The sequence below is a fragment of the Sus scrofa genome, chromosome 12, assembly GCF_000003025.6.
Source record: "Sus scrofa isolate TJ Tabasco breed Duroc chromosome 12, Sscrofa11.1, whole genome shotgun sequence".
Taxonomy (NCBI): domain Eukaryota; kingdom Metazoa; phylum Chordata; class Mammalia; order Artiodactyla; family Suidae; genus Sus; species Sus scrofa.
The window spans coordinates 20064175-20091711 of record NC_010454.4 but is presented as its reverse complement, the minus strand read 5'-3'; the positions used below and the strand labels follow the sequence as shown (position 1 = coordinate 20091711).

Genomic DNA, 27537 nt, shown 5'->3' with positions numbered 1-27537 from the left:
CCTCCAGGTCCTTGGCCCTCATCCTACATTGTCCTGGACCCTGGGTGGGTGTGGCCTACAGCCTGGCTGCACACTGCCCCCTGGTGTCCACTAAAGCCAACAACCAGAAGAGGGACATGACCTGGAAGAAGCTCAAAACAGAGGAGATAGGACCATGAGATAGAGACCCATCATCCCCATAGCAACCTAGTTCTTCACTGGACCCTTCTGTTGGCTTCCTGATCCATACTTATGCTTCCTTAATACACCTTCCCACTTACTAGGGACATACCTAGAGACCATAGAGAACCATTTCTATACTTGGACACTCCTGTATGTTCCCTGGACAGTGAGGCCCAGTTCTCACCAGGAAACCTTCACCTCCAGTTCTCCCTGGGACAAACCTGCAGGGTCATCAAAAACATAGGGAGTTCCCATTGTCATGCAGTGGAAATGAATCCAACTGGGAACCATGAGGTTGTAGGTTCAATCCCTGGCCTCACTCAGTAGGTTAAGGATCCAGCATTGCCATGACCTGCAGGGTAGGTCACAGATATGGCCCAGATCTGATGTTGCTGTGACTGTGGTGTAGGCCGGCAGCTGTAGCTCCGATTCGACCCCTAGCCTGGGAACCTCCATATGTGGTGGGTGCGGCCCTAAAAAAAAAAGCAAAACAAACAAACAAAATCTAGAAAGGAGTTCCCATTGTGGCTCAGCGAGTTAAGAACCCAACTAGTATCCATGAGGATGCAGCTTCAATCCCTGGCCTCGCTCAGTGGGTTAAAGATTCTACCTTGCCACGAGTTGTGGCATAAGTTGCAGATGTAGCTTGGATGTGGCATTGCTGGCTGTGGCATAGGCTGGCAGCTGCAGCTCCAATTCAACCCCTAGCATGGGAATTTCCATATGCTGCGGGTGCAGCCCCAAAAAAGACAAAAACCAAACAAACAAAAAAACAAAACAGAAGCATCTAGAGAATAACTTTGTTCTTCATAAAGACATCTGTTTACTCCTTGTGGCACCTGGTGCCTCTCTAGGACCTCTCCTTCCCTCTTTGTTGATGTATGTGCCTCCCTGAGTACATGCATAGCTACTTCCTGGGACACGCCTGTCTATTCCATACATACATACCCACATGCTTCCTGGAATACATCTATTCATTCTCTGAGACACACTTCTTCTCTCCTTGGGACACATCTGTCTCTAGAGACATACCTGTTCCCTAGGACATTTTGACTTTTCAACAGAGAGAAATCTTTGCTCTATTTCCATCAATGCATCTGTCTTCTCCAAGGGTATACCCATCCTCTTCTTGGCTCATATTTGCCTTCATGCATTTTTTTTTTCCAGCCATGCCACAGGCTACGGAGTTCCTGAGCCAGGATCAGATCCAAGCCACAGTTGCAACTTACACCGCAGCTGTGGCAACACTGGATCCTTAACCCACTGTGCCAGGCTGGGGGTTAAACCTGCATCCCAGAGTTCCAGAGACACTGCTGATCCTGTTGCGCCATGGTGGGAACCCCATGTATTTTACTAAAATACATCAATTGCATGCTGGTGTAAGACACTGTGTATAGCATATTGTGTTGGGAACACAAGTTAGATAGGGCTGGCTTCTGTTCCCAATGCCTTTCATCTAGTAGGGAGCTGATATGTACACAAATAAACACAAACAATGGCCTGTGTGATGAGAGTCATGGCAAGAGATGCAAAGCAAATATGATCTGAGTGCAAAGGAAGGAGGGATCATGTCTACCCAAGGTGTGATCACAGGAGGTGAGATCACAGGAGGGTGACTGTAGATTTGGCACCTGATTAGCCTTAGATTGAGTACATTCCCCTAAGGGAGAGAATAGAAAGGGAGGTGAAATAGGAAATTATTGCAATAATCTAGTCTTGAGAAAATGAGGGCAGAGGGACTAAAGGAGTGGTAAATGGGGAAATGGAAAATAATTTAAAAGTAGGAAAGATGATTAAAAACAAAGGAGGGAATCTGTAGGGTTTGGCTATGAAGGTGAGGGAGAGGAGAGATTAGGACTGACTCCAGCTTTGAACTGAGTTACTAGGACAATGGTGGAAGTAATAATAATTTTTAAAAGCCCATTAGGAGGAGAAGCTGGCCTGAGAAAAGGATGTATAATATGAGGTAACAATGGAACAGCTGTGATGTACTACAGAGAGTTAGAAATGGGAGTGGTGGTGGGAATGCTGGTGGTAGAAAGGGATTGGAGCTAGAAGTATAGGTTTAAGAGTCTCCTGCACATAAATGCCATATGAAGCCATGCGAGGGATGAGAGTTCTCAGAGAGGTGTACTGAAGAAGGCTGACATTCTTAGGAAATAACTACATTTAAACAATGATGGAAAAAGAGCATGAAGGGAAAGATCAGAAAGACAGTAACAGAAAAGGATAAAACAGTGCCATGGGAGCAAACGGGATGATGCCCTTTGAGAGAACATCATCTATTGAATGGTGGACCAGGAATTGTACACAATGAAGGATGGACTTTGATGGAGGAGATATTAGAGATCAGACAGGAAATTAAGAGGCTGGTAGAGGGAAGGAAACTCCATCTTTCCAAGGAGAGATGACTGCATGTTTGTAGACTAGAGGAGAGGAGCTAGGGGAAAGGGAAAAAGGGAAGATGAAGAGAAGTCCTGGAGGAAATTGGAAAGGAGAGGCAAGAAGATGCCAAAGGGTTGGGCTTATAAAGGAAGAGTGACACTTCCTCCTTTGAGTCCAAAAAGGAGCAAGGTGGAGAGGAATTTTTGAGAGATGAATTGTGTTAGGTGACAGAGAGGAAAGATTAAGGAGTTCACCTGTATGGATTTAATCTCACAAAAATAGAAGGGAAGGGCATTCTGCAGGGACACAGGAGATGAGAACAGGTGGAATGGCTTGATGGATGTGGAAAAGTTTGAAGAGTCACCTTGAAGAATGTGACAGGGAGTCAATAAAAGACAAAGTATCACTGGGGTGCATTGATTACCCAGCAGCGAGGTTAGTCAGGGAATCTGGGCTCAGTCATCAGGTTCTGGTGTTTGTTTTTTTTTTTTTTCCCCAGTAATACTCCTGGGCCAAGGTGTGAAAAAAAGGTCGTGGGGCAGGTGGGCAAGAATCAACAACTCTGGTTTGAAGTTCTCTGGATGGCAAATGGGTTTAAGGATCCTGCGTTGTCACTGCAGCTTAGGTGACTGCTGTGGTGCAGGTTCGATCCCTGGCCTGAGAACTTCCACAAGTCACTGGCAGAGCCAAAAACAAAACAAAACAAACAAACTCTGGTTTGGAAACTGAGCAGGAGGTAAGCAGGCAAGGGGACAGAATTGAGTAGTCTAGGCTGGGCAAAGAGTCGGGTCCAGAGACTTGAGACTAGATAGGTGAAGAAGTGGGAGAGTTGTGAGAGGGGTGGCTGTGGTCAAATATGGCAGCTCTGAGTCATGGAATCAGAGCCGTTTCCAGTGATAAAAGCTACAAATGTGCTCCTGGAGAATGATGGAGTGGAAAGAAAAAGGAATTGAGGAGAATGGGGAATTGCGAGGCGTTTAGCTTAAATGACACAAAAGTTAATATTAAAAGAAACCTAGCGAGTATTAACACTCTGGAGACCTGGGTTCTACTTGCAGTTCTACTATGCCTCTTTTGGGGAAGTCACTACCCTTCTCTAAGGCAGAATGAGAAAACTCCTCAGGGCTCTTTCTGATCTAGACAGCAAGGATTTGGGGGATAATGGCAAGGAACCAGCAGGGACGCCCGGAACCTTTCTGCTATGCTTTCTACCCGGACGAGTCGGGGAGGAGACCGGAAGTCCTTTGCCGCCGGGTTCCGGGGTTCCTGGGCTACTACGATGGCGATGAGTTTCGAGTGGCCGTGGCAGTATCGCTTCCCGCCCTTCTTTACGTGAGGCTCAGACCCCGAGAAGCCCCGCCGGGCCTCCCTCCCCTCCCCTGGACCCCGGGCTCAGCCCTGATGCTTCAAACGGGGAGGGGGAGAACGGACCCGATCGCCACTACCCGCAGTCCCTCACTTTCTCCCTAAAACGCGCCTCCGGCAAGCGCCGCCGGTCGCCCTCTCACGTCCTCTAATTCTTTGCCCCACCCGCTTCACCCGGTAGGTTGCAACCGAACGTGGACACTCGGCAGAAGCAGCTGGCCGCCTGGTGCTCTCTGGTCCTGTCCTTCTGCCGCCTGCACAAACAGTCCAGCATGACGGTGATGGAAGCTCAGGAGAGCCCGCTTTTCAACAACGTGAAGCTACAGCGTATCCTCCCTCAGGCTCTTCCACAGCCCACACACATGCACTTCCACACTTCCCTACATGCCCAGACTTCACACCCTCTTCACCCACAGAAGGCAGGTTCCCACCCAAACTGGACTTGGGAAAGAGCCAGTCTGTGCAGCTGACATCCATTTTTCCTCCAACTCCAACCCAAATGCAGTGCCAAGTGCTCTTGTCCTAGGCAGTGAGTACCCAGGTGTCATTCAGATCTTACATTTTCTGCCCGGAAGCCAAGTACCAAGTTTATCAACCTGAGCCTTTTTGACTCGTTGAATCTTCTGTCTTCCTCTGTATGAGGCTCAAACTCTGGCATTACCTTTAGTAATTTTCTCCACCTACTCTTCTCATCCCAGGAAGTAAGGGTCATTTGCTTTAGCTGCCTGATTCATCCCTAAAATATCTGGAGAACAGCTGAGGAAGGAGAGAGGTCAGAGGATGAGAAATAATAGTACCTTTCATTCTCTGAAGCTTTTCCTTTCAATTGGACTAGTTCTCTTTATCTCTCCCCCTCCCAAGATGCAGAAAATGCCAATTTATATCCTATTGGGGAATTGCACATTTATGTGTGTGGGAGGGAAAAGAAGGGTAGTTCTAAGCTTGAGCCTGGCTCTGAGAAATTTTATCCCACCCAGTTCATTCCATTAATGCCATTTCCTTAACCTTAAACCAGGGAAGCTCCCTGTGGAATCAATCCAAGTTGTATTAGAGGAACTGAGGAAGAAAGGTGGGTTCAGTTCCCCAAATGCTTATTTTTCCTCCTAGTCAGCTTTCTTTCTTTCTTTGTTTGTTTGTTTGTTTGTTTGTTTGTTTGTTTTTGCCTGGTAAGGTTGCACCCATGGCATATGAAAGTTCCCAGGCTAGGGGTTGAATCAGCTACAGCTGCTGGCCTATGCCACAGCCACAGCAACACAAGATCTGAGCTGAACTGTGTCTGTGACCTACACCACAGCTCAGGTGTAGGTCACAGACATGCTTAACCCACTGAGGGAGGCCAGGGATCAAACCCGCAACCTCATGGTTACTAGTCAGGTTCATTTCTGCTGAGCCACTACGGGAACTCCTAATTGCGTTTTCTTAAGGGCACCTTAGCACAAGTCTTTTCTTTTAAAACCTTTTTTTTTTTTTTTTCCTCCCTCGGTTTGAAGCCGAGTGTTCTGTAGAATAGTCCAATTCCCTGAGTTCTTTTCCCCCACTGGTATACAAAATTGAAGTATCTCCACCTGTGTCTTAAGACCTAAAGAGAAGGGAAATGAATGCCTTGAGATAATAGTAGTAAAACAATTCTTGAATTTCTCTCTCTGAAAGCTGAGTCTGTTCCATCTTGGTTTTTGCCTCTTTGTCTCTTTTAGAGCATGATGCTTTTTCATAAGTATCTGTTTTGCAGGGAACTTGGAGTGGTTGGATAAGAACAAGTCTAGCTTCCTGATCATGTGGCGGAGGCCAGAAGAATGGGGGAAACTCATCTATCAATGGGTGAGACTATTCGGACAGCAGTGACCCAAGGCAAAGGAAAATGAATCTGCTCAGCAGATGCCTGGTGCTGTCAGATCCAGACTGAGCAGAGTGGGAGGGGGTAGAAAGAGGAAGTGTACGTCTTCCAGGCAAGTCTCTTTCATTGACTCAATTTCCCTGGTTGCAAAGAACTTCCCTTTCTTTGCCCGTAGGAGGCCAGAGGCTATGTGAGGCCATGTTTGGAAGATGCAGTACTGGGAACCATGAGTACTATTGTTGGCTGGAGCCTCTGGCCACAGAAGATAAATGGGGAAAGGAAGGAAAAAACAAAACAAAACAAAAACCTGGAGCCCCTCCCCCCCCACATCCTTATGGGGCTGTCCACAATATAAATGAGACATTCTGAACCAGTGTGGGCATTGGGGACAGACTCTCCCTCTCGAATTCCCGGTTACTACCAGCCCTAAACATTCCCAAGGGACAGAGGAGGGGAAGAAGCATCAACAACCCAAATATAACAAACACATAGCACCCATTCTTGAACAGGAAAACAACCAGAGTGAGAGGTCACTCCTCAGCCACGTAAAGGCCTGTGGTTTAGTGGTTCCGCATGTGTGTGCGTACATGTATAAATATAGCACCTGTAGGGCTTGTGGTCTTCAGGCCACACCTCTGCTGAGCTGACAGTTCTGGTTTGGGAATAAGTATCATTCTTGGGTCAAAGAGGTGGAGCTGGTGAGTTTACCTTCTCCCAGGGAATTCCTGGTTCTTATTCAGTTGCTGTTCTCTGTGTCCACAGGTTTCCAGGAGTGGCCAGAACAACTCCGTATTCACTCTGTATGAACTGACCAATGGGGAAGACACAGAGGATGAGGGTAATGCTTTTCCCTTCCGCCCCAGTTTTGTCATCTGAATCCTCGTCTCTCTAATCCTTTTTTTTTTGGTCTTTTTGCCTTTTGAGGGCCGCTCCCTCGGCATATGGAGGTTCCCAGGCTAGGGGTTGAATTGGAGCTGTAGCCACCGGCCTACGCCAGAGCCACAGCAATGTGGGATCGAGCCTCGTCTGCGACCTACACCACAGATCACGGCAACGCTGGATCCTTAACCCACTGAGCAAGGCCAGAGATCGAACCCACAACCTCATGGTTCCTAGTCGGATTCGTTAACCACTGGGCCACGACGGGAACTACTCTCTAAACCTTTTTTAGTAGACATTCGGATTTCCCATTTTTCTGCCTCTGAATCTAAATACTAAATAATACAAGGGTTCTTAACCCATGTCCAAGATTTTCATAAACCACCTGAATTCACATGCAGAAACCCATGAATTTTGTTAGTAGGTATGTATGTGCATTTTTCTAGGGATAGGGTCTATAAGATTTTGAAGGGCATCTGTGACCCATGAAAAGGTATGAATTTTTGGTGTAGACACCAAATGAAGAACCTGGGCAGGAGATTAAGCCTGAAATCTCCTTCTTTGCTGACTCAGGCTTTCTTTCACCCTTTATTCTTATAGAGAGCTCAAGATCTGTGGGTGTCAGCTAAAGGGATTGGGCCAACACCCCCATCCCCACCCCCAGCCCTTTAGAATATTCTGGTTTCTGGCCAGGCAAGGATTTGTATACTGTTTGATTTTTACATAGTGTAAATACTCTCTTTTACCTCTGACTTCATATTCTGATCCCCAGGATCACCAAAAGTACCAATCTTAGCTGGGGAAAAGGGGGCACCTCCCCTTTCTGCCAGACCTGGCTGCCCCAACAGAGTTTACAGCTCTTGGCTTTTCCCCCCTTTCCTGCAGGCCTCTGCTTGCTACTCCCACCATCATGCCATGACTTCAGTGCTGCAGCCTTGCCCAGCCCACCACTCAGGCCAGGCAAAGTTGGAGGCTTCCTCAGAAAGCAAGCTCCCTGACTCAAGAGCTGGGCCCCCGCAGGGGGTGAGGTGTTGCAAGCCTGTTAAGGCTTGCCTCCTGCCTCTTACATCTCCCGGCAGTATCTTGCTGTATCTCTAGATACTCAGCTGGCCCTTGGCTCCCAGCCTTGTTCTTTTTAGCTAGGAAAGGACAGATATCTGTGCTGGACCTTAGCAGTCTCCTGGCCAGAGGTATGGCTGTATCTCTTTGTGTTAGGACAGGTCCTCCCAATGGGTACAGATGCATTTAGGGTCAGTGTGCAGGTGACAAGGGTCTTCACCTCCCTCGGCTTGATTGTCAGGGCCCCGTCTTTGTGGCCCACAAGCAAATGGTGTTCCTCTTGTATATCAGAACCTAATGGGGGGGGGCTGGTAATGCAGGAGCACATGTGGATTGTGTCTGATTGAAGGGGGAAATAAGCATGAACTCTCATTCCATGTTGACTCAGGCTTTCTTCCACCCCTTACTCCTGAGGAATTCCCAGGAAGGGTGGGTGGCAGCTGCAACAATATAGATGGCCTTGCTAGGTCTCAGCTTCCAGCTAGCCTGCTCTTCTCAGAGGCCTTGAGCCCCACGGAGCTGAGTGTCCCTAACTACCCATCTCTCCCTGTCCAGAGTTCCATGGGCTGGATGAGGCAACTCTACTGCGGGCTCTGCAGGCCCTACAGCAGGAGCACAAGGCTGAGATCATCACCGTCAGCGATGGCCGAGGCGTCAAGTTCTTCTAGCAGAGACCTGTCTCCCTTTACTTCTTACCTCCCACCCTTCCAGGGCTTTCAAAAGGAGACAGACCAAGTGTCCCCACAGACTGGATCTGTGACTCCACCAGATTCAAAAGGGCTCCAGTCCAGGGATGGGTTTCTTACCTTCACCATGTGTCTGTCCCTGGAATAGGGTGAGGCTGGGGTGCCAGGGAGAAAAGATGTGCATCTTCTTGCCCCACCTCCTCTTCTGAACTGGGGTCTGTAAACCTGACACTTCACATGTGTTCACATAAGTTCATACACACATGCGCCTGCACAAGCTTCTGTCTCTTCCCTCTCCTACCCTCTCAGCTGCTGCCACCTCCCCTCTCAGGCTGGTGCTGGATCCTTCTTAGGGGATGGGCAAAGCCCTGGCTGCAGGCAGCCTTCCAGGCAATATGAAGATAGGAGGCCCAGGAAGGGGCCTGGCAGTGAGAGGCGGGCCGGACACAGATTTATAACATTAAAAAGCTCAACCCCACTGTCTGCCGTTGAAGTTACTACTGCAATGGTCAAAGGGAGGGTTGAGAAATGTTAACCTGCTGAGTGAATCCCAGCCTAGGAGAGGGGACAGAAAGGCCTGTGAAAAGGTCCTCCCAGGCTGGCAAGCTCCAGTGAGCCTGTGGTTTTACATCTGCTGGGTGGGCTGCGTGGGGGAGTGCTGATGGGACACAGCTTGGGGACAGACAGACTGCTTTCTGTCTGTGAAATGGAGTGACTTAACAGCTCACTCTGCCCTCCGCCATCTCCCCTTGGAGTCCTGAGCTCCTCTGGAGCCCCTCCCTCCCTCCATCTGGTCTGGGTGGGGTAGTTGAGACCAGGGGGAGCTGAGGGGGAGTAAACCGGATATGGCCTTGGGTTTATTGGCAACTTAGGCAAACAGAAAGGGGAGGAAGGAGAGCCCACATTGCAAAAACAGCCACTCTGGCCAGGGCCAGGCTGCGGTCAAGGTAGGGAGGTGCAGAGGATGGGTGACCCGGTCCTTGGTTTTGGGGAAAGGCTTGCTCTGGGGTGCACACACCCATCGCTGTGCAGCCCAGAGGGACTGCAGCTTCGGAGAAAACCAGATCTTTCCACTGACCTCTGTATTGTCGGCCTGGGGCCACTCCGGGCGATTAGGAGGGGGTGGGGCCGCTTTATCTGGGGCGTGCAGGCCGGTGGTATCCTCCTCCTCACCACCCCCTTTCTAGAGCAGGGGAGCCGCCGTCACGTTTCATCTCCCCGTCCCAGTACCTTCCCACTCCCCACCCCCTAACTGGTTTGCGCTCTCTTAGGGTGGGAGGACCCCGCCGCCTCGCACCCGGCTCTCTCGCTTCGGAATGAGACTAAGGGTGCCTGGGAAGGCCGGGGGGAGGAGGGCCAGCGGCCGGGGGCGGGGCGGCAGGGGCTGCGCTAGGGGCTCCTCCGCGCTCGAAGCTCCGGGGGGCGGCCCTGGGGGGTAGGGGCGGGGCGGGGCGGGGCGGGGCTGCGGGGCCGGCGAGCCCGGGGCTGGAGCCCAGTAGCTCCGCTGGAGCGCTGCGCACCCAGCCAGTTTGCCTGTCAGGCCGCCTCCTCTCCGCCGGACGCCGGCCGGCCCTTCCTCATGCTGGCACCTCCGGCCCCGGAGGCCGCGGTCCCCATGCTCCAGTCGGAGGCCGACCTGGCCTTGCGGCCCTCGCCGCCTCTCGCCGCCGCGGGACCGCCCCGCCTCGGGCCCCCTCCCCGCCGGGCGCGCCGCTTCTCCGGGAAGGCTGAGCCCCGGCCGCGCTCCTCTCGTATCAGCCGCCGCAGCTCAGTCGACTTGGGGCTGCTGAGCTCTTGGTCCCAGCCAGCCTCACCCGTTCCGGAGCCCCGGATCCTCCGGACTCCGCTGGTTCCGGCCCCCCAAGGAACCCACCGCCCGCTCTGAAGAGCCCCCTGAGGGCACGTGGACCGCGGGCGTCCAGGTGAAGGCTGCAGACCCTGTGAGTCCAGAGCTCGCGGGGTCCACAGGAGCCTTGGGGTCCCGGGAATCGCAGAGGATCCCCGAGGCGGCGGCCCGGGAGCGGCGGCGGGAGCAGGAGGAAAAGGAGGACATGGAGACCCAGGCTGTGGCAACGTCCCCGGACGGTCGATACCTCAAGTTTGACATCGAGATTGGACGTGGCTCGTTCAAGACGGTGTATCGAGGGCTGGACACCGACACCACGTGGAGGTGGCCTGGTGTGAGCTGCAGGTGCGGCTGGGCGCCCCCTCGGTGACACCACAGGATGGGACCCTTTGGAGGGCTTGGGATGGGAGATTCAGGGGACTGCAGCAAGGGGGGCTGTATTTTCCAGTCAAATGTCCAGACACTCTTGTCCCCCTTGCTCTGATGATTCATGGACCTGGCTAATACTGGGCTGTGGAAGGAGAAATGAGGCAGGTGATGTATGGTGGCTTCCCTCTGGGTTTAGACATTCTCTCTTTACAGTCTCCATACGCAACCCTAAGAGATGGGAAATTGAGTAGGGAGCCAGTTCAGACCTGAGGACTGGCTGGCCACACCACTTTGCAGCCGTGGTCACCCACCATCTCTTCCTTTCTCTTTCCCCTGAGTCCTGAGACCCTCAGTCTGACCCTGGTCCTCCTGCTCCTTCACCCTGGATCTTTGTAGATTAGGAGGCTGGAATGATGGAGGCCAGGAGCTGAGACAGGGTCCCATCCACTTCCAGAAGATTTAGGGCTGTTGTGGCAGGACGGGGCCCTCCCAGGCCTCTTCTGGAACAGTTAGACTTCTGGATTTCTCCACAGCTGGAGGAGGGGGAGACAGGGAGCTCCAGCCCTGGACTGAGTCCTCATCCCACTGCCTACCTGGCCTCTCCCTTCCCAGATCCAAAGGCGCTGAACCCCATGGGCTTTAGGGGTATGTTGGTTTAAAAGACCTTACTCCCGGGGGGAAACCTAGTTAGGTCTGGGCTAGCAGCTATGGATTCAGACAGGGGGCCAGAGCCTGGGGGAAGGGTCCTCCCCTCCAGCCCTGGCATTGGGCTCACCCCTCGCGCCTGCCAGTGCCGCGCCCCAGGCTCTAGGCCAGGCAAGGAGAGGCGGCCAAACTGGGGGTGGTGGTGGAGGAGGGAGATGGGGGGAGCGTGAGACAGCCATGGGGCAGGGGCGGTCTCCTGACGCCTGGTCTTGGATCCTTTCTCTCTGTGTACCTCCCTCTGCTGCCCTCCTGCCTCCTGCCTCCCGAGCAGTTCCCAGTTTCTGAGGCCAATCCCCTTACCAGCCCCAATTCTCTGCCCGCCCGTCCGCCTGCTGCCTGCCTGCTGCCAGCCCCCAGGCGTCCCCTCCCGCCCCATGGCTGGCCTGGGCGGCTACAAAGACACTATTGAGCTCAGGGCTCCCAGACCGGGCTGCATAAAAGCACTTGTGTCCAGCAGGAGGGTCCAGGGGCGGCCCCAGGCCCAGGGTGGGCGTGTCCTTGGAGCAGCGCAAGGGGGCTCACTGGGAATTCGGTGTTTACAATTAGTTGGCAAGTTATTCCACCTACCCAGGCCCATCCATTGGTTCCCACTCTCACCTCTCTCTCCCAGTCCCACCCCGTTTGCTCCTACCCTCCCTCCGTAGGGGTCCTGGGCCTGATGTGACCATGCCCCTCATCTCCTACACCCCACAGACTCGGAAACTCTCTCGAGCTGAACGGCAGCGATTCTCCGAGGAGGTGGAGATGCTCAAGGGGCTGCAGCACCCCAACATTGTCCGCTTCTATGACTCGTGGAAGTCGGTGCTGAGGGGTCAGGTTTGCATCGTGCTGGTCACCGAACTCATGACCTCGGGCACGCTCAAGACGTGAGCTCTGCACCTGCCGGTGGTAGTTGGTGGGAGGACTGGAGGTGGGAGGTCCCCGCTGCTTTTGGAAGAGCCCCAGTCTCCTCAAACTCTCTACCCAGGTCCCAAACCAGGCTCACGCTCTCCCATCCACCCCTCTTGAGCGTCTGGCCCCTAAAGAGCCCACACTACCTCTGTCCTCCTCTCTAAGTAGCCTATCTTCCTGCAGCTCGTGGAATCTGGCCTTATCACTCCTCCTTAACCCCCCTGCAAGTCCCCACCGCCCTCGGGATAAAGTCCACACTCTAAGGACTGCTCACAAAGTCCTTATAGAGCCAGGCTACATCTAGACAAACTGAATTCCCAGCACCTCCTCCCACCCTGCCTTGTCCCTTGCTGTCTGCGTGCCTTTGAGCACGGGTGTCGCTTCTGCCTGGAAAGACTCCATCCTCCCTTCCCATTTTCACCCTTGAACTTCTACTCATCCTTCAAGATGCAACATAAAATTTATTTCCTCAGTGAAGCTCTCCCTGATGGCGGGGGCAGTTAGTCATCCCTTCCGGCGCTTCCACAGCACCTTGGCGGCGACCCTATCTATGAATTTACCGCCGGTCTCCCGTTTTGTAACCTCGTGTCTATCTACCACACCCCTGACTGAGTTTGCGCCTGAGTCCCGGCACGGATCTAGGCCAGAAGATGCTCGCAGAAGATGCACAGGCGGGGGAGTGGGTGGGGCTACGCGGTATTTTCCAGCGATGGCGGGGCGGGGGGGGGGGCTCCTACCCCGGCCTATGTGTGCCCCCTCCCCACGACCTCCGCGTGCGCTCTCCTCCAGATACCTGAGGCGGTTCCGCGAGATGAAGCCGCGAGTCCTTCAGCGCTGGAGCCGCCAAATCCTTCGAGGGCTCCATTTCCTACACTCCCGGGTACCCCCGATCCTGCACCGGGATCTCAAGTGTGATAACGTCTTTATCACGGGGCCTACGGGTTCCGTTAAGATCGGGGACCTGGGTCTGGCCACGCTCAAGCGCGCCTCCTTTGCCAAGAGCGTCATCGGTGCGTCCCTCCAGGAGGGTCCTTGCCCTTTCCTACCTCCCCATGTCAGGAGAGCCCCTCGGGACCCCCCTCCCCCCAGCAGGGTCCTTCAAGATCCGCGGGGTTAGAAGACCATAGGGAAGATGGGGACACCTATGGCATTCCCCCCCCCCCCCCGCCGCCACGACGGGAGGGTCGGTTGCTCGCCCTCCAGAGCTCGTGGGGTTGCTCCCGGGCTACCTAGCATAGTGTACGCTCAAGGGGAGGGAAGAAGCCAGAGCGGAGGCTCTGCAGCCTGACGCCTGCTGTGGATCTTACAGGGACCCCGGAGTTCATGGCCCCAGAGATGTACGAGGAAAAGTACGATGAGGCCGTGGACGTGTACGCCTTCGGCATGTGCATGCTGGAGATGGCTACCTCGGAATACCCTTACTCGGAGTGCCAGAATGCCGCGCAAATCTACCGCAAGGTCACTTCGGTGAGAGGGGGTAGGGAAGAAAGGGAATTACAGGTCCCTCTTCCATTTTCCTGCTGCAGCCACCCCGCGGTCAATGCCCTTTCCCTTACTGAAAAACGGCTAGACATAAAGACGCCCTGGTGAGCACTGAGCGATATTGGATGCACACACGGCTCCTCCAGTGCAAGCTATTTAGAATAATGACGTGTGTAGCGCTCCCTAGAGTTTACAAATGATTTCGCATCCAATCTCCCATCCGATCCTTCCAGCTGCCCCGCGAGGTGAGCAGGGCAACCGTTCTGCCCTGAATTTTACAATGAGAAAACTGGCTCAGCGGGAGACTTTTTCAAGGTCCCACTGTCGATACTTGGGGCGGCGGGGTGGTGGTGGTGGTGGGGACTGGAATTTGAAATCAAATCGCAGTGCTTTTGCGACTTCATGCCCTGCTGCCTCGGGCGGGGGCGGGGCTGTAGAGAGCTGAGGTGCCAGGGCCGGAGGGCCTCACGCAACCCCATTCTCCAGGGCACGAAGCCAAATAGCTTCTACAAGGTGAAGATGCCCGAGGTGAAGGAGATCATTGAAGGCTGCATCCGCACGGATAAGAACGAGAGGTGGGAAGGGGGCGGGATGGGGATGGGTTGGGGGGCGGGCGGCAATGGGACTCCGCTCAAGGTGGGTGGCGCCGCCTTCAGGTTCACCATCCAGGACCTTCTGGCTCACGCCTTCTTCCGAGAGGAGCGCGGCGTCCACGTGGAGCTGGCGGAGGAGGACGACGGAGAGAAGCCCGGCCTCAAGCTCTGGCTGCGCATGGAGGACGCGCGGCGGGGGGGCCGCCCAAGGGACAATCAGGCCATCGAGTTCCTGTTCCAACTGGGCCGGGACGCGGCCGAGGAGGTGGCGCAGGAGATGGTGAGCGGAGGACAAAAGGCCCTGCACCTGGCATCGGAGGGACCTGTGGGCGGTGACCCGAGGGGCGCCTGGGTGGTGGTGGGAGACCAACCCAGCTTCCAAGGGACTCCTTGCCAATCCCGGCTTAGCACACCCTCATGCACACCCCGTGTTCTGCACAAATTGATGATTTCTTTTTCCAGAACAAGCCCCAGGTCCTCCGACCACCCTGTTACTTCCTGTTGACTCGGTTTTCCTGAAATGCCCTTTTCTCTGACTTATTTTTTTTCTCTTTTTTCATCCCCCCTTCCCCATCTTGTCTTTTCCTCGATTTAACTTCATGTTCAGATCTATCAATTTCAAGAAGTCTATCTTCTCTAGAGTTAAAATTAAACGTTTCTTACTTTTTAGTCGGTCCTGCGGGCGTCATCGGTCTTGTTTCATACCAGGGTACACTCCTGTCTTTATTCTCCACTAGATTATAAAGTCCTTGAGGGCAGAGACTGTGTGTATTGACTTTTCTATCCCTGACAGTGCTTAGCCTTTGGTGAGAGCTCGTTAGTCATCACTTCTGTACACAGCTGAGAGCCCTTTCACATGCGTTTGATGGTTGTTAACAACCCTGCATGGAGTGATTTTATCCCTTTATTGATGAGGAAGTGAAAGCTGAGAGAGGTTGAGTAGCTTGGACAAGGTCCCAAGCAAGTGAGTGGCAGAAATGACTCACGTTCAGATTTTAGGTCCTATCACCCTGTCCCACCTCCTTTACATGCCCAGCAGTTTGTTGTTGAAATGAACGAGATGATGAACAGAGCTGGGGGACCAGGAGAGGCATATATGGGAGGCAAAAGATATGGGGCTGCAGAGGCTGGGGAGGGAAAGAGTATTTTTTTTTTTTTTTGGTTTTTTGGGGCTGCACATGCAGCATATGGAGGTTCCCAGCCTAGGGGTTGAATGGGAGCTGTAACTGCTGGCCTACACCGCAGCCACAGCAACATCAGATCCAAGCCGCGTCTTCGACCTATACCATGGTGCACGGCAATGCTGGATCATTAACCCACTCAGCCAGGTTAACCCAGGGATCGAACCTGAATCCTCATGGATGCTAGTCAGCTTTGTTTCTGCTGAGCCATGACTGGAACTCCTGAAATTCGTGATAGAAAAATGCAGTTGAAAGACGGGGATCATTTGTCGGTGGGTCTGGGTCTCAGAACCTGAGACTGTGTTTGAAATATGGCATAAGAGCAGGTCTCTGTAGCATAACTCGAACCTGACCTGAGCTCGCATCCTGATCAGTCACATACAGGCATTCTTGACCTTGACCCTGTTTGGGGGATTGTGCTTTGTAGGATGTTGAGACAAATCCCTGACTTCTACTCACTAGATGCCAGTGGTAACTACCCCCCAGTTGTGACAACTAAAAATTGCCAAATGTTCCCTATGTACCCGGAGAACAATTGACTTACTGTATAACCATGAACTGCCCACTCACTTTATTTCTAAAATGGGGCTGTTAAGACCTGCCTCCGAAGGTTGCTGGGAGGATTTAATGATGATAATATAAAGAGCTGCCAGTTAAGATACACAGTAGGTAACCAATAAATGTTGGTTGCCTTTCTCCCATATCCTGGAGGCCTCAAGGTGTCCTGATGGGTCTTTGTTGGGGCAGGAGGAAATCAAACTACCTCAAACTGTGTTCCTCGCCCTCCTAACTCCAGGTGGCCCTGGGCTTAGTGTGTGAAGCGGATTACCAGCCAGTGGCCCGGGCAGTGCGTGAACGGGTTGCTGCCATCCAGCGAAAGCGTGAGAAGCTGAGAAAAGCTCGAGAGTTGGAGGCCCTCCCCCCAGCACCAGGACCCCCACCAGCAGCTGTCCCTGTGACTCCTGGTCCCTCCAGTGTCTTCCCCCCTGAGCCTGAGGAACCAGAGGCAGACCAGCATCAGTCCTTCCTCTTCCGCCATGCTAGCTACTCATCTACCACCTGTAAGTCACCTTTGACCTAGGGACCCAGGTCCCAAAAGCTTGGCTTCTGCCCCCTACCCAGAAGTTCAGCCCTACCTGGCCTTCCACATCTAGCCATAGCTTCTTCTGGGAAGGAACTCTCATAGCTCCAGGCCCCTCCTTGCCCAGCAGCCCCTGTCTCCGCCACCATTCCCTTTATTTCCCCTTTTTTAATCCCCTCCCTCCCCACCAGCGGATTGCGAGACTGATGGCTACCTCAGCTCCTCCGGCTTCCTGGATGCCTCAGACCCTGCCCTTCAGCCCCCTAAGGGGGTGCCATCCAGCCCCGCTGAGTCCCATCTCCGCCTGCCCTCGGTGAGAGGGGATCACATGGGGGGCTCCCAGCCATGCCCAGCTTCTGACTCCCTTCCTGTAAAACCCAACCCCATGACCTGGTCCCATGTCCTTGGAAGTCCACTCTTCTTGTCCTCCACCTAGTACCACAGCACCCCGGACACCACCTCTTTGGATCCCAACACTTATGCTCCCCTGACCTCATGAACCCATGTCCTATTTCAGGCTTTTGCCCTCTCTATTCCACGTTCTGGCCCTGGCAGTGACTTTTCGCCTGGAGACAGGTAAGTTCGGGTCTGAGTTGGGGTGTAAGGGTGAGACATATGGGGATCTCGGGTCCCAGTGTCCACTCTGACACCCCTCACTCCCTTCCTTTTCCCAGTTATGCCTCAGATGCAGCATCAGGCCTTAGTGACATGGGAGAAGGGATGGGACGAATGAGGAGACCCCCAGGGAGAAATCTCCGGCGCAGACCCCGATCCCGGCTTCGGGTCACTAGTGTAAGCAAGGGTCACAGGAGTTGGGGAATAACCTACAGGGCACGGAGGGAACTGTCAGGGGATGGGGGAGGTCTGACAGAAAAAGGGGAGAAGCAGTGTGTTACTGGTACCCAAGAGGCAGCCGGTCATGTTTTTAATATGAGCATTTGGGGGTTTGGGGGCAGAATATGCTTCTTTCTGGTTCTAATCTGGCCACTGTCACTTGGTTGGAGTGGGGTGGGGACTTGTGATGAAGACTTGACCCTCTGATGACTCTGACTCTGAAGGTCTCAGACCAGAATGACAGAGTGGTTGAGTGCCAGCTACAGACGCACAACAGCAAGATGGTGACCTTCCGATTTGATCTGGATGGGGACAGCCCAGAAGAGATTGCAGCGGCCATGGTGAGGGGGAGAGAGAGAAGGATGGGGTCTTTGAGTCTGGGACAAGAGTCTCCCTCCTGATGTCCCCTGGTGCTGAACCCCACCCCCAATCCAAGAGCAGGGGTTTTAAAGCTCATTGGCACTCAGCACAGTGACACTGCAGACATCTCTGCTCTTGTTTGGGGGAGATTTCTGTTTATCCAGTAAGGCTGAGATCCTCAGCGGGGGCAATTTGAGACTAACACAGGGTACACAAGTGCTGCAGTGAAGTGTGCACCAGACACATGATACTGCGGCTGTAAGTAGAGAGTAGGCTGGGGGAAGCTGGGGGAAGAAGCAGAACTCCTGCAGGGTCTTGACAGATGGGTAAGAATGACAGTGAAGAGTGGAAAGGGCGTGTCTAATGGAGGTACAGCAAAGGAAAGGCATGGAAATAGGGAGTGACTTGCAATATGGGACTGGGAGGGCTTCATGGAGACCTTTGTCATTGGAATTAAGGGTTCCGGTAGGAGAGTCGTGGAAGAGAAGTTGGGCCTGTAGAGTGGACCCAGATGATAGACAGTCTTAAGAGTTAGAGTGTGGTGTTCCTGTCGTGGCTCAGTGGTTAACGAATCCGACTAGGAACCATGAGGTTGTAGGTATGATCCCTGGCCTTGCTCAGTGGGTTAAGGATCCAGCGTTGCCGTGAGCTGTGGTGTGGGTTGCAGACGCGGCTCAGATCCCGTGTTGCTGTGGCTCTGGCGTAGGCCGGTGGCTACAGCTCTGATTTGACCCCCTAGCCTGGGAACCTCCATATGCTGCGGTGTGGCCCTAGAAAAGTCAAAAAAAAAGGGGGGGGGTTAGAGTGTAACATGGTGAGAATAGGTTTTAAGAAGACGTCATGGCTCAGCAGTAATGAACCAGACTAGTATCCATGAGGATGCAGGTTTGATCCCTGGCCTCACTCAGTGGGTTAAGGATCCAGTGTTGCCGTGAGCTGTGGTGTAAGTCACAGACTCAGCTCAAATCTGGCGTTGTTGTGGCTGTGGTATAGGCTGGCAGCTGTAGCTCCTATTTGACCCCTAGCCTGGGGACCTCCATATGCTGCGAGTGTGGCCCTAAAAAGACAAAAAAAAAAAAAAAAAAGAAGAAGAAGAAGAAGAAGATTGTTTTGCTGTGCAATGTGGGAAAGGGTTGAGGGTAGGGAATCCAGTTGGCAGGTGGACACAAGAAGCCAGAGGTGGTTCAAGGAGAGAATGGATTATGGGGGAGGGAGGAGGAAGAAAAGGGATGAATTTGAGGGTTATTTTGGGAAAATGAATTATTCTGTAATCCAGTTTATTGACAAAGTACAATATACATAGTTGATACTCCATAAATATTTGCCGAGTCGATACAGTGGGGAGTTAGGGAGAGGGGATATCAAGGGCAACTTGTAGCTTAGAGGACCAAATGGGAATAGGCCATTAAAGGAAAGAGGAAGTTAGAAGATGAAGGTAGGATTTTTATTTGTTTCTTTTTAGGTTATGTGTGGCATATGGAAGTTAGACCCCCCCAGGCTAGGGGTCTAATCGTAGCTCCAGCTGCCAGCCTACACCTAAGTCACAGCCACAGCAACAAAGGATCCAAGCTGTGTCTGTGACCTACACCGCAGCTCACAGCAATGCTAGATCCTGAGCAAGGCCAGGAATTGAACCCGTGTCCTCATGGATACTAGTCGGATTCATTTCTACTGTGCCACAATGGGAACTCCTGAAAGTAGGGTTTTTTTTTTTTTTTTTTTTTTTTTTTGTTTTTTTTGGAATCATGATGGGCTTGAGTAACAGAGGGGCAGGCAAGATAAAGTCCTCCATAGGAGCAGGATATGGTCAGGCATGGCTAGAGAGAGCCGTGGATCTAGGAGTGTCAGCACAGGGCTGAGTGTAAGAGGAGACAGGCCTGCAGAGTCAGAGGCATAGAGGTGTGTCCCAGTGGATACCCTCAGTTCTGGGATGGAAGCAGCGGGACTAGGTCATCGAAGGACAGAGATGGAACCTGATGGACTGGAGGAACTCCGAAAGATGTTAGTAAAAATTGAGTAAGGAGTCTTGGAGTTCCTGTTGTGGCTCAGCTGGTTAAGAACCCGACATAGTATCCATGAGGATGCAGGTTGGATCCCTGGCCCCTCCTCGGTGGGTTAAGGATCTAGCATTGCGGAGTTCCCGTCGTGGCGCAGTGGTTAACGAATCCGACTAGGAACCATGAGGTTGCGGGTTCGGTCCCTGGCCTTGCTCAGTGGGTTAAAGGATCCGGCGTTGCCGTGAGCTGTGGTGTAGGTTGCAGATGTGGCTCGGATCCAGTGTTGCTGTGGCTCTGGCGTAGGCCGGTGGCTACAGCTCCAATTCCACCCCTAGCCTGGGAACCTCCATATGCCGAGGGAGCGGCCCAAGAAATAGCAAAAAGACAAAAAAAAAAAAAAAAAGGATCTAGCATTGCCATGAGCTGTGGGGTAGGTTGCAGATGTGGCTTGGATTCTGCATGGCTATGCCTGTGGTTTAGGCCAGCAGCTGTAGCTCCAGTTCAACCCCTAGCCTGGGAACTTCCATATGCAGCACATTCAGTCCTAAAAAGAAAAAAAAAAAAAAAAGAATTGAGTAAGGAGATTGTTTCAAGGAGGAGGCACAGGGCGAAGCCTGGAGCAAGACCACGCTGGCTTTTGTCAGGAGGAGCTCTTTGTGGAGACCGGTTTCAGGGGAACGGGGAGGTGGATGCCAGGAGGGAAGGGAATAAGGGAATGGGAGAAACGCCAGACTTCAGGAACTCTCTCTAAAGCGTCTCCTCTGCCACGTCATTCCGCTTGTGTCCAGGACAAAGACAAAATTTCCCTTGCATGCAGGCTTAGATCATCTTCTGACAAGCCTTTCAACCCTTGAAGAATCTTTCCTTCAGTCTCCCTGGTTTCTGGATGGTCTGATGAAGAGGCTTGGGTGCTTCAGCTTCTGCCTTGATCTGTTTGGAGGTCTCTCACCCTGGGAGCCTTCTCTCCTGGGCTTTCAAGCCCCACTCAGACCCCTCAGAGACAAAGTGACCCTGTCCCTGAACCGAAGGTCCAGTGCCGTCTTTTCTCTCTTTGGCAGCCCACCCTCCACTCCCCTGTATGAGAATTCTCCTGAGACTTAGATCTGCTTTCATTGCTTTTTGCCCCCAAATCTTTAGTGGTTACCCATGATTACTAAATCGGGCTACCCAAGGGAGCGTGGCCTTTAAAACTCATAGCACTTGCCACTGTGTTTCAGTTTTCACTATTTTGTGAATGTTCCATGCCCTTTCCTGCCTTAGAACATCATGGAACATAGGAAAGGGTGGACTTTTACATAGGACCTGAGTTCAAACTACAGCTCTGTGATTTACTAACGCAGCAAACTTGGGCAAGTTTAACCTCTTTGAACGTCGTCAGTGAAACACAGGTGATGATACTTATTTTGCAAAGATGTTCTGATGTAATATATAATTTATGAGAAGTGATAGAGCATATATGAGAAGTAGAATAACGACATAAATATGGGAAGTGTCCACGGTGGTAGGTCCTCAGTAAAGGGTTACTTTTTTTTTTTTTTTTTTTGTCTTTTTGCCATTTCTTGGGCTGCTCCCGCGGCATATGGAGGTTCCCAGGCTAGGGGTTGAATCAGAGCTGTATCCGCCGGCCTACGCCAGAGCCACAGCAATGCGGGATCTGAGCTGCGTCTGTGACTTACACCACAGCTCACAGCAACGCCGGATCCTTAACCCACTGAGCAAGGCCAGGGATTGAACCCGCAACCTCATGGTTCCTAGTTGGATTCATTAACCACTGAGCCACGACGGGAACTCCAAAGGTTACTTTTCTTACTCATTCTTCAAGGCTCAGCTCTGGAGCCATCCTAGCTTCCCCCTTATTCTCTAAGATGGTATGACCTGCTTTCATCTAGGAATAGCATTTTTGAAAATTGTGTTAAGAATCACATAACATAAAATGTACCTACCGTCTTGGAGTTCCCATCGTGGCTCAGTGGTAACGAACTTGACTAGATCCATGAGGATGTGGGTTTGATCCCTGGCCTCGCTCAGTGGGTTAAGGATCTGGCGTTGCCGTGAGCAGTGGTGTAGGTCACAGACGCAGCTCGGATCCTGTGTCGCTGTGGCTGTGGTGTAGGCCGGCAGCTACAGCTCCAATTCAACCCTTAGCCTGGGAACTTCCAAATGCTAAGTGTTTGGCCCTAAAAAGACCAAAACAACAACAACAACAACAACAAACAAACAAAAACAAAAACGGACCATCTTAACCATTTCAAAGTGTACAGCTCAGCAGTGTTAAGTATATTCACACTGTTGGGCAGCAGATCTCTGGAACCTTTTTTTGGCCGCCCAGCGACATGTAGAGTTCTGGGGCCAGGGATCAGATCCAAGGCAGTTGTGGCCTAAGCCACAGCTGCGTCAACACTGGATCCTTAACCCACTGTGCCCAGGTGAGGGATTAAACCTGCATCCCAGTGCTCCCAAGATGCTGCCCATCTTGTTGCGCTACAGTGGGAACCTTTTTATCTTGCAAATCTGAACCTTTATACCCATTAGACACCAGCTCTCCCTTTCTCCTTCCCATTTTTTTTTTTGGCTGCGCCCGTGGCATGTGGGAGTTCCTGGCCCAGGGACTGAACCCGAGCTACAGCAGCATCCTGAGCTGCTGCAATGACAAAGCTAGATCCTTAACCCACCACCACAGGAGAACTCACCTGTCCCCCTCCTAGTTTTTTTTTTTTTTTTTTTCCTCACAGGAGGAGCAGCTTGATGTGGGATCTCAGTTCCCAGAAGAGGGTTTGAATTCCTACTGCAGCAGTGAAAGTCCTAACCACTAAACCACCAGGGAACTCCCTAGAATAGCATTTTTATCTATACCTCAATCATAAATGCCTTACCTACTTGGGCTGACTTGCAGTCTCTTGAGTCAGGTATATATGTGTCTCTTCCATTAGATTTTGGATTCTTCAAGACTGGGACCTTGTTTCTTGACTTCTTATGTTTTTCACAGAACCTAGTGCAATGCCTGGCGTCTACTATGTGGTCAGTGTTTGTGGAATTGAATGTTACATTTACCACTTTTTTTCTTCTTTTTCCTTCACTCTGTGGGGCTGTGTGTGTCTATGGACCAGGGTGATATACATTATAAGTCCTGTGAAAGCAGGAATTTTGTCCAAAAGCATGTGAGGCAACAGTGGAAAGAACTCGGGTTTTGGCTTTACGCAGATCCAGGTGCAAATCCCATGATCTTGGGATGACTGAACTTTACCTTGTTAAGCGTTGGTTATCTTAACTCGAAAGTGGAGGTGTTAATATAGACCTTGGAGAGCTGCCGGCGGTGGTAAATGTGATAAGATCTGCATATACAGGCGTGCTGTGCATGTTAACTCCTTTCCTCTAAGCTGTACTCCTTACACCACACAGTGCCTGGCACAAACAGATACTTATACTCGTTTTAGGTTGGTGGTGAGCAGAAGCAAGGGGGTGAGGGTTTGTTTTGTTTTGTTGTCTTTCTAGGGCCATACCCACGGCATTTGGAGGTTCCCAGGCTAGGGGTCAAATGAGAGCTGTTGCTGTCCATCTACACCACAGCCACAGCAACATGGGATCTGAACCGCGTCTGCAACCTACAACACAGCTTACGGCAACACTGGATCCTTAATCCACTGAGCGAGGCCAGGGATCGAACCTGCCTCCTCATGGATACTAGTCGGATTAGTTTCCACTGAGCCACAATGGGAACTCCAGGTCGGTTTTTAAAACTTGGGGCAGAGAGAGAGGGATGAGTGGAGTAACTGAGCCCGCCCTCTCCCTGCTGACTCTTGCCAGGTGTATAACGAGTTCATTCTGCCCTCGGAGCGAGCCGGATTCCTGAGCCGGATTCGGGAGATTATCCAGCGAGTGGAGACACTGTTGAAGAGAGATACTGGCCCTGTGGAGGCAGCTGAAGACCCCCTGGGCCCCCAGGTCAGACCCCTCTGGGCACCTCCAGGGGACTCTGCTCCAGGCTTCATTACTCACTGCTCTCTCCTCACTTCCAGATGCCTGGGCTCTAACTTGTCTTCATTTCTGGGACCCCAAAACAATGGCTTTTATCCCATTTGAGAATCGAATCGGTATTGTGGGTGAGGTCTACACCACAGCTGAGGCAAAACCAGATCAGATCTGCATTCTGGACCTAGGCAGCAGCTTGTGGCAATGTTGGATCCTCAACCTACTGAGTGAGACCAGGGATTGAACTCAAATCCTCAGAGAGACAGCATCGGGCTCTTAACCTGCAGAGCCTCAATGGGAACTCATCAATGCATACTTTTTAAAACTCATTATTTGGAACCAATTTCAGACTTAGAGAGAAGTTGCAAGAATTATGCAAGGAACTCCTAGATTCCCAGCCTAGATTTGCCAGTTGTGTTTTGCCACATTAGCTTTAGCGTTCTTCTTCCTCTATCTACGTGTGTGCATGTATTTTTTTTCCAGAACCATTTAAGCAACTTGCAGACATCCTGCCCCTTTACTACTAAATATTTCAGCAAATACACTTTTGAATCCCATGAAACACATCTGTGGACTCCTAGAAATTCATGAGTCCTTGCTTGAGAACACCAGTCTGGAGTTCCTGTCGTGGCTCAGCTGTTAACGAGTCTGACTAGCATCGAAAGTGGGTTTGATCCCTGTCCTCTCTCAGTGGGTTAAGAATCTGGAGTTGCCATGAGCTGTGGTGTAGGTCAAAGGTGCAGCTCGGATCCCATGTTGCTGTGGCTCTGGCATAGGCTGGTGGCTACAGCTCCGATTGGACCCCTAGCCTCGGAACCTCCGTATGCTGCTGGGGGAGGCCCCAAAAAGACAAAAAAAGAACCCCAGTCCAGCACCTTCTGTCTAAGACACAGCTCTTCTCACTGTGACTGTGACCCCTTTCTCTCTCAGGAGCCAGCATCTTTGTCTGCCCTCCCAGGCTCCCTCGCAGACCCATCCAGTGGTATGTACTGCACACTGTCCCTACTCATCCCAACCCCTGGGTTGCGGCACAGGGAATGGAGGACCAGAAACTCAACATCCCTCCCTCCCCAGCAGAGCTCCAGACCAGCAGCTCCCCAGAGCAGAGGAGCTGGGCAGCCTTCTCCACCTCTCCCTCTTCTCCTGGAACCCCCTTGTCTCCTGGAGCCCTCTTTTCTCCTGGAACCCCCGTTTTCCCAAGCCCCATCTTCCCCATCACTTCTCCCCCATGTCATGCCAGCCCCTCCTCATTCTCCCGAATTACTTCCCAGGTCTCCCCAAATCTCTCTCCACACACCCCCAGCTCTCCACTTGCATTCTCTGCCAGTGCACCCCAGTTTCCAGTCCCGTCTTCTCAGTTTCCACAGAGTTCTCTCCTCCCCAGTTGTTCCCAGGTCACTCTTGCTCCTTCTTCCTTTCCTCCCTGCCCCTCAGCTTCTCCCCTCCCCTCCACCACAGCAGCCCCTCTCCTCTCTCTGGCTAGTGCCTTCTCACTGGCTGTGATGACTGTGGCCCAGTCCCTGTTGTCCCCCTCACCTGGGCTCCTCTCCCAGTCTCCTCCAGCCCCTTCTAGTCCCCTGCCTAGCCTGCCCGCTCCAACTCCCCTTGCTCCTTGTGGCCAGGAGAGGCCTTCAGCTCTGACAGCTGAGATGGAGAATGAGGTGAGTAGGAAACCAAAAGGGATGATTGGGGGGCTCCATTCTGGATCATTTCTCTACTCATGGATCCATACTTTGTAGGCCTCTCCAAATCCTGGTCGGCCACTCCTGGGTGAAGCCAGACTGGCGCCTATCTCTGAAGGTGAGGCCTCTGACCACTGACCTTCCCCTGCCCGCTAATCAACCTCAGTCACTTTATATCCTGCCCCTGATTTCTCTCCCTTCTGCCCTGGCTCCCTCCTTGTCTCCCTACAGAGGGAAAGCCCCAGCTTGTCGGCCGCTTCCAAGTGACTTCATCCAAGGAACCAGCCGAGCCTCTTCTGCAGCAACCGACATCTGGCTCCCTGAAGCCTCCAACCCCTCAGCTGACCTCAGAGAGCTCAGACACAGAGGACAGTGCTGGAGGCGGGCCAGAAGCCAGGGAGGCTCTGGCTGAAAGTGACCGCGCAGCTGAGGGCCTGGGGGCTGGAGCCGAAGAGGAAGGGGATGATGGGAAGGAACCCCGAGTTGGGGGCAGCCCTCCACCCCTGAGCCACCCCAGCCCAGTGTGGATGAACTATTCATATAGCAGCCTATGTCTGAGCAGTGAAGAATCAGAGAGCAGTGGGGAGGATGAGGAATTTTGGGCTGAGCTGCAGAGTCTTCGGCAGAAGTAAGTCCGGGGAGGACGGAGGTCAGGAGGTGGACTTGGGAGAGCGAAGTGTTTGGCTGGCCTCTCATGCTCCTGGTGTGTCCTCAGGCACCTGTCAGAGGTGGAGGCACTACAGACACTACAGAAGCAAGAAATTGAGGACTTGTACAGCAGGCTGGGGAAGCAGCCCCCACCGGGTATTGTGGCCCCCGCTGCTATGCTGTCCAGCCGCCAGCGCCGCCTCTCCAAGGGCAGCTTTCCCACCTCCCGGCGCAACAGCCTGCAGCGCTCTGAGCCCCTGGGCCCTGGTGAGACAGCTGTGGCCCAGCTCCCATCTTTCTCAAGTTCCCTCCTTAGTAATCTGTTTTTTTCTTCCAGGCCCTGGGGGTCTGCCCCTTGGTTTGGGGGGACTAGCCCCCCTCCCCACATGGCCCCCTCCCTCACTCAGTGCTCTCCCTCCCCATCCTGCACCCAGGCATCATGCGAAGGAACTCCCTGAGTGGCAGCAGCACCGGCTCCCAGGAGCAGCGGGCAAGCAAGGGGGTGACATTCGCCGGGGATGTTGGCAGGATGGTGAGGGCGGGTCCAAAGGGAGGGAGAGCCCAGGGAATGGTAATGGGCTGCAGCTTTGCCCTCTTCCCACCCTGGAGGTTTCTTCAGTGCTTTTTCTTTTCCCTCCAGTGACTTCTGAACAGAAGCCATGTGTCTCACCCACACCAGGGCCCACCATGGAGCTTGTGCTCTCAGAATCTGCTGACCAACACAACTCTGCAAGGAAGACCTTGGCACTGAGGGAGTAGGAGGCCCAAGGGGCATGGAGAGTGCTACTCCATTATTATAAGAGTCAAAGATGTTGGAGCTGTCTGCTGTGTGTAGAAGGCAGAAGTCCTGCGGCCTACCATCCTCATCCTTGCCACTTCCCCAGCCAAGAGTCAACCACTAAGCAATCCCACCAGAGCCCAGATGCTTCTAGGGGGCACACTCCCAGCTGAGCATGAGGAGGGGGTGTTCTCACACCAGAATTAGTAGCAGCCAATAAAAATGCTGGCGCCTAGAACCTGGTGATTTTGTATCTATTGGGCCTTAGGAACTAGGTGCAAGCTTTGTGGAGTAAGGCAGGGGAGAATTTAGCAGAGGAATTTAGAATTCCCCTCTCACAACAGGGAGACAGGGATGGAACCCAGCCTTCTGGCTTCTTGCCAGCAGTCCATGTGGAAACTGCAAGGTCAACAATCCACCTGACCAAGCTACAATTCCATCCAAACCCCACCATAGTCCTACACCAGCAGGCCCAGTAGAAGTTAAAAGAACAAAAGCTGCTTGTCCCTCATATTTCATCTCTCTCTCCATGGGAAAAGGTCAAGTTGGAGTAGTGTGTTCTCTCCCCCCCTTCTTCTTTTGGTAACACCTGTCGCATGCGGAAGTTCCCAGGCCAGGATCGAACCCACCCCACAGCAGCAATCTGAATTGCTGCAGTGACAATGCTGGGTCCTTAACCCACTGGGCCACAGGAGAACTCCTGGAATAGTGTGTTCTTGAGGGTAGAGGACAGAAGAGTGTCCTTCCTTCC

The 27537-nt window shown here is 52.6% G+C and overlaps 2 protein-coding genes across 3 annotated transcripts; both read left to right on the top strand.

Annotated features, from left to right (window-relative positions):
• Positions 3269 to 8848, top strand: VPS25 (vacuolar protein sorting 25 homolog). Of its 2 annotated transcripts, XR_002337103.1 has the most exons (7): positions 3269 to 3283; positions 3688 to 3879; positions 4094 to 4239; positions 4928 to 4981; positions 5642 to 5730; positions 6509 to 6584; positions 8240 to 8848. XR_002337103.1 is itself a non-coding variant. In XM_021066978.1 (6 exons), exons 1-6 carry the CDS (start codon positions 3827 to 3829, stop codon positions 8350 to 8352), a joined length of 531 nt encoding a protein of 176 aa, XP_020922637.1. In that variant the 5' UTR covers positions 3754 to 3826; the 3' UTR covers positions 8353 to 8848. The 2 variants fall into 2 exon arrangements, 1 of the variants encoding a protein (XP_020922637.1); XM_021066978.1 differs by lacking the exon at positions 3269 to 3283 and having other exon boundaries at positions 3754 to 3879.
• Positions 9931 to 27024, top strand: WNK4 (WNK lysine deficient protein kinase 4). Its single transcript, XM_003358035.5, is given in 22 exon segments — positions 9931 to 10193; positions 10196 to 10246; positions 10249 to 10533; positions 10536 to 10561; positions 11984 to 12156; positions 12971 to 13191; positions 13491 to 13648; positions 14150 to 14238; positions 14320 to 14536; positions 16234 to 16498; positions 16710 to 16831; positions 17036 to 17094; positions 17193 to 17310; positions 17577 to 17693; positions 23514 to 23651; positions 24609 to 24660; positions 24753 to 25339; positions 25418 to 25478; positions 25592 to 25988; positions 26076 to 26275; positions 26443 to 26540; positions 26649 to 27024. Coding segments are annotated over 22 exon segments (3681 nt in total). The 5' UTR covers positions 9931 to 9949; the 3' UTR covers positions 26652 to 27024.

Coding starts and splice junctions, on each gene's coding strand:
- VPS25 (XM_021066978.1), top strand. CDS start 3,827: ATGGCGATGAGTTTCGAGTGGCCGTGGCAGTATCGCTTCCCGCCCTTC. Junction 5,731..6,508: donor GGAAACTCATCTATCAATGG/GTGAGACTATTC, acceptor CTGTGTCCACAG/GTTTCCAGGAGTGGCCAGAA. Junction 6,585..8,239: donor GGAAGACACAGAGGATGAGG/GTAATGCTTTTC, acceptor CTCCCTGTCCAG/AGTTCCATGGGCTGGATGAG.